This window comes from Dendrobates tinctorius, unplaced genomic scaffold (genome assembly GCF_039654945.1).
Source record: "Dendrobates tinctorius isolate UK_male_01 unplaced genomic scaffold, ASM3965494v1 ptg000211l, whole genome shotgun sequence".
NCBI classification, from domain to species: Eukaryota; Metazoa; Chordata; class Amphibia; order Anura; family Dendrobatidae; genus Dendrobates; species Dendrobates tinctorius.
In genome coordinates, this window is record NW_027361878.1 from 4,123,536 (window position 1) to 4,129,744 (window position 6,209).

At 41.3% G+C, this 6,209-nt stretch overlaps 1 protein-coding gene across 1 annotated transcript in view; it reads right to left on the reverse strand.

The window, feature by feature from the left end:
- Nucleotides 1-5,571, reverse strand: part of LOC141058202 (mucin-5B-like) — a 240,773-nt gene extending 235,202 nt beyond the window's left edge. The window contains exon 1 of the mRNA XM_073554349.1: nucleotides 5,438-5,571. Within this exon, the coding sequence (XP_073410450.1) occupies nucleotides 5,438-5,510 (73 nt within the window). The 5' untranslated portion in view covers nucleotides 5,511-5,571. The remainder of the gene's footprint in view (nucleotides 1-5,437) is intronic.
- Nucleotides 5,572-6,209: the final 638 nt, after the last annotated feature.

Here is a 6,209-nt window from a genome sequence, read left to right on the forward strand (position 1 = left end):
CAATATTTGGTCAGTATTTCACATCAGCATTTGTAAGCCAAAACCAGGTGAGGAACAATCAGAGGAAAAGTAAAATAGAAACATGTCACCACTTCTGCATTTATCACCCACTCCTGGTTTTGGGTTACAAATATTGATGTCAAATACTGACTAAATGCTGAACATGGCCTTACACTATAGCTGACACCCTGTCGCATCAGTCATGATCGGTGTTGACTCTGACGATGACCATTTAGCGCCTTAGATGCTGCTGTCAATAGTGACTACAGTATCTAGATCAGGGTTCCCCAACTCCAGTCCTCAAGGCCCACCAACAGATCATGTTTTCAGGATTTCCTTAGTATTGCTCAGGTGATAATTGCTTCACCTGTGTAATACAAAGGAAATCCTGAAAACGTGACCTGTTGGTGGGCCTTGAGGACTGGAGTTGGGGAACCCTGATCTAGATGGTTAACAGAGGGTGGGGGTTTTGTCTTTAACTCCATTGACACTTCGAGATAATGATTGTGTGGTCCTTAAGTTCGACATGGCAATTCACGCCAAGTAACGGCCTAGGAATCTGACTTCTCTAGTAACCTGTTCAGACTTTTGCAACATTATAGTGGTAAAAATACAATTTTTCATTCCTATCATGCCAAATGGCAATAATTCCTGAAAAGCACCTGAAGGGTTAATAAACTACCTGAAAGCAGTTTTGAATATGTTGAGGGGTGCGGTTTTTAAAATGACATCACTTTATTTTTTATTCCTATTTGTAGGTCACCGAAATTCACTTCAATATTGAATGGGCCCCTATAAAAATCAGTTTTGCAAATTTCGTTGAAATCCTGAAAGATTGCTGCAGCCTTTTCAAACTTTCTAACAAAGTAAAAAAATACATTTTACAAACTCGACTACTTGCGGTTACGTCCCCCTTCTCTCCAATCGCCAGCTTTGAAGAATCCGCACAGCAGTGTGCGCAATGTGAGGATTCTCAAATCTGCGGTCACACAGAGTAACTGCAGACTTTTAGTTTTAGACTGGACAAGCTCCTAAAACCTAGGTATACACTCACTGGCCACTTTATTAGGTACACCTGTCCAACTGTGTGTTAAGACTTAATTTCTAATCAGCAAATCACATGGCGGCAACTCAGTGCATTTAGGCATGTAGACATGGTCAAGACAATCTCCTGCAGTTCAAACCGAGCATCAGTATGGGGAAGAAAGGTGATTTGAGTGCCTTTGAACGTGGCATGATTGTTGGTGCCAGAAGGGCTGGTCTGAGTATTTCAGAAACTGCTGATCTACTGGGATTTTCACGCACAACCATCTCTAGGGTTTACAGAGAATGGTCCGAAAAAGAAAAAAAATCCAGTGAGCGGCAGTTCTGTGGCCGGAAATGCCTTGTTGATGCCAGAGGTCAGAGGAGAATGGGCAGACTGGTTCGAGCTGATAGAAAGGCAACAGTGACTCAAATTGCCACCCGTTACAACCAAGGTAGGCAGAAGAGCATCTCTGAACGCACAGTGCGTCGAACTTTGAGGCAGATGGGCTACAGCAGCAGAAGACCACACTGGGTACCACTCCTCTCAGCTAAGAACAGGAAACTGAGGCTACAATTTGCACAAGCTCATCGAAATTGGACAGTAGAAGATTGGAAAAACGTTGCCTGGTCTGATGAGTCTCGATTTCTGCTGCGACATTCGGATGGTAGGGTCAGAATTTGGCGTAAACAACATGAAAGCATGGATCCATCCTGCCTTGTATCAACGGTTCAGGCTGGTGGTGGTGGTGTCATGGTGTGGGGAATTTTTTCTGGGCACTCTTTGGGCCCCTTGGTACCAATTGAGCATCGTTGCAACGCCACAGCCTACCTGAGTATTGTTGCTGACCATGTCCATCCCTTTATGACCACAATGTACCCAACATCTGATGGCTACTTTCAGCAGGATAATGCGCCATGTCATAAAGCTCGAATCATCTCAGATTGGTTTCTTGAACATGACAATGAGTTCACTGTACTCAAATGGCCTCCTCAGTCACCAGATCTCAATCCAATAGAGCATCTTTGGGATGTGGTGGAACGGGAGATTCGCATCAGGGATGTGCAGCCGACAAATCTGCGCCAACTGTGTGATGCCATCATGTCAATATGGTCCAAAATCTCTGAGGAATGCTTCCAGCACCTTGTTGAATCTCTGCCACGAAGAATTGAGGCAGTTCTGAAGGCAAAAGGGGGTCCAACCCCTTACTAGCATGGTGTACCTAATAAAGTGGCCAGTGAGTGTATATGGCTTCTGTGCCCAAAACCCACTATTAATACACTTCAAACTGTAGCTAAATGCTACCACTGGAGCACTGAAAAAACCGCATATATAAAGAAGTTGACAATTGTCATGGCATAATATATTACTGGCCCTTAAACCTAGGTATAATATATTGCTGCTGTAGCCAGATATCACTAGCGTATGCTCAGACGAGTGCTATACGATAAACCAACATAAGAGACAAGAGTGCAAAACAAGTCTCATAAACTAAGCATTTTATTAATATATAATTATATATGCCCCCTGATGAAGCTATAGGTGAAACGCTCATAGGGGATAGAGAACCAGTGCACATTCACTCTATCCCCATAGTGGACATACCACTTACATCTAAGTATTTGCTAACCTTTATTTTCTTTCCAAACTTTTTAGGAATAGTCATAGCTCCAAGATCTTTGACTAGGAGTATTTATTGTAGGTTCTTAACCATCTTACTTCTTTTTCAAAATGTTACATTTTCTATATTGCTGTTGTGTACTGGTACCATTTGTAGGGACCTTCTGTTTTTGTCGCATGTATGTTTTTCAACTTTTTTATTAATAAAATGTTATATTTTATGAGACTTGTTTTGCCCTCTTGTCTCTTGTGTTGGTTTATACAGGTTGGGCCATTTGTAAGGTTAGACCTGGGTGGGCCATTTACGGTTTATGGATACACCTAAATTAAATGGGAATGGTTGGTGATATCAATTTCCTGTTTGTGGCACAGTAGTGTATGGGAGGGGGAAAACTTTTCAAGATGGGTGGTGACCATGGTGGCCATTTTGAAGTCAGCCCACCCAGGTGTATCCATATAAATGGCCCACCCTGTAGATTTATCTTAGAGTGTGTCTTTAGAATGTGTTTTCATTGCTGCTCATGTTTTGTTGGTATTGAGTGCTATACGATGTTTTATTGGATAGCACTCAGACCAATGTTATTCAATGGGGCAGTGCAGATGTATGTTCTTTCTCATGCCGATGCAGATCAAGTGCACACATTCAAGTTTATGGGTGCGTGTGAAACATCAGGCTGTGCTCATATGTCATCCGAGTCCTGCCCAACTTACGCAGACAATAGAGGTGGTTAAGGCCTGTTTCACACTTCCGTTTGTGACCATCAGTCAAAATCCGCCGTTTTTGCAAAAAAAACGGATCCGCCATTTTTTTTGGCGGATCCATTTTTTCCCCCATTGATTTGCATTACCGGTGGATCTTGACGGATGGTCATCCGTTGGATGCGTTTTTTTGCGTCCACCGAGATGCCTGGACGGACCATGTAGCGTTTTTTTTGCTGCAGGATCCGCATTTTTATAGTGCGCATGCCCGGAGGAATGAAGTCAGCCGTAAATTTAACCCGGAAAAAATTCTCTCTCTCTCTCCCCTTCCCGGGCAGCGGTTCCTTTAAAATTCTTCATTCAGCGGATCCGTCCAAAAAAACGGTCCCGTGCCATCCGTTCACATCAGTTAGCAACGGATCCGCTTTCCGCCATTTTGGCGGATTTTAATTGACACAAAAAAACTGAAGTGTGAAACAGGCCTATGAAGCTAAGTTTTCCATTTTCTCTGCATCTGTGATCCGATTCTCTCAGCCAAGAGAATTGGATCACAGTAAAATGATATTCGGCTCAAACTCTCCAGTGACTTGCAGCAGATCCTAATGCTGACCTACTGTCAGTCAGTGCCAGGGGCAGAGTTATAGCCACCTCTTTCTATACACAGAGAAGTGACTGAACCCACTTCGGTGCTGAGCCTGTGAGAGAACACTAACTGGAGGAGTAAAGTTAATTTCCTCTCGGCAGCATGAGTCTAAGTGCCGACATCAGGCAGGTTCACAACACTATTGACCTGTAGATTAACTGCATATCTGTAGGTTATTAGCATTTTTTCTGTTGACAGGTTCCCTTTAATACTGGATTCAGTACAAAATTTGCATTACAAAATTAGGAAAATAATATGTTATTGTGCTATGAAATTATGCACATTTTCAATAGCTTGTCACATATGGCAATTAATGGTGCTGTCCATGCCCTTTACTTCTGAATCAAGTGCTGAGGCGCACCGATGAATTTGCTTCTGCACATAGCAGCCGAGAAGGATCCACGATCAGCAGGTATCATTCAAGTGTCCTATAGCGTTGCAATGGATCGAAACATGAATGATAACTGTTGATCGAGTGTGGCCCCCGAGCAAATCCTCGGCGATTCTCACCTGCTGATACGGAAGTGAAAGGTGCCAGACAACTTCACTTGCTGTCCATGTCGTACATGGACCCGTAGACTTTCATTGCCATGTTTGATCCAACACTCGGACATGTCTCCATGATTTCGTACGGACCACTCGGTCCACAAAGAAATTAATGCAAATTTAGTGACATTTCTAACATTTTAAGCAGTTTTCTGCAAGAATTTTGTCAAACACTGCTTGATAAATCAGGGTCATAGTGCAAAATATGTATACCATATGCCCAAAAGTCTAATACACGCACCTACAGAAACCAAGAGCAAGAATGTTATAATATTACAATTAGCACATAGTAGTTTATTATGTAATAGAACAAAATTTGGGAATGAGACACATGATGGAACGGTGACAATTCTGGAGGGAGAAAATAAGAACATGAATCATATATAATAGTGTGTTAAGAGTAAGAAATGACCATAATATAAACATATATTGAACCAAGGGGGATCACACACCAGATGTGGTGCAGAGACCAACAGACTATTATGTTGGACCAATAAAACATGGACCAACAACAACCTGTCTTTTCCTGATCACCATTATTCTGGCACTATGGTGGCACTTGCTACTTTATTTACCATAATTACTTCCTTTATAGACCGTTTCTATATCATAGTTTGATGAGCCTTTTGTCAGGACACCCCTCCACTCGAAGCAATATATTCATTTTTATTATATAAAGTATTAATTATAATCATGTCTTATTCTTCATGGACCATTAGATATTTGAATCATGTTAGTGTGATAGCTTGGTACTCCATCAAGTGTCTGTCTCATTTTCCTACTTTGTTTTGTCGTATATTAAAGTACCTACAGTATTTTCATAATATTATGTATAACTTTCTCAAGTTTTCTGTAGGTGTGTGTTACTGGCATTGGAAGAAATTGAAATAATAAACTATACTTACCAATATGACTGCACCAACAGAATATCCATATCCAAAGCCATAGCTTTGCTGGACCTTTAGCTGAAAGGACCATATTTGCTGTGCAAAGCAAAGATCTCTAGTTAGCACAGCTTATATTGCCTATGACTTGGCTGCATCCCAGACTGTGTGTACTCATGGCACATCCCATTGTCCCAAAGATTCAAAGTATCTAACCTATTATATCCTTTAACCCTTAAGTCTTTTAGGAAATAAAAGTTTTAGTGATGTTTTCAACATCTGATCTATCTATTTATCTATCTATGTCTGTCCAGGGCCAGACTGGACTGAGGTGCCACCAGTAACCAACTCCAGGGTCCTACTTTTCAGCTAAATGCAAATGTGACATTATCTTTTATATAACAATGAATGGGGTAGATTGGTAAATGAATAAGATGCTCTTTTGTCTGTACATAGCGATTCAAGTGCCAAGTACTGCACAGGGGCCCACCGGAGGATTCACCTGTTCTCCTGTGGCCAGTCCAAGCCTGTGTCTTTCTTTCTCTCTGTCTTTCTATCTACCAAAGTAAGAAGCATTCCTGGAATTTCAAGTGAAAAAATCTTTGTTTTCATCCATAATGTGTAAATTCGACATTTTCATCTCTCAAACAAATATTGAACTGACCTCAAGATCAGAAAGACTCAGAAATTGTTCGAAAACCAAAATGTTGCATTTACATGGTATTGGCGAATCTATCAAAAGTAATAATAGAGGCTGAAAAATTAGCAAAAAACCTAACTTTTAATAGCCCAT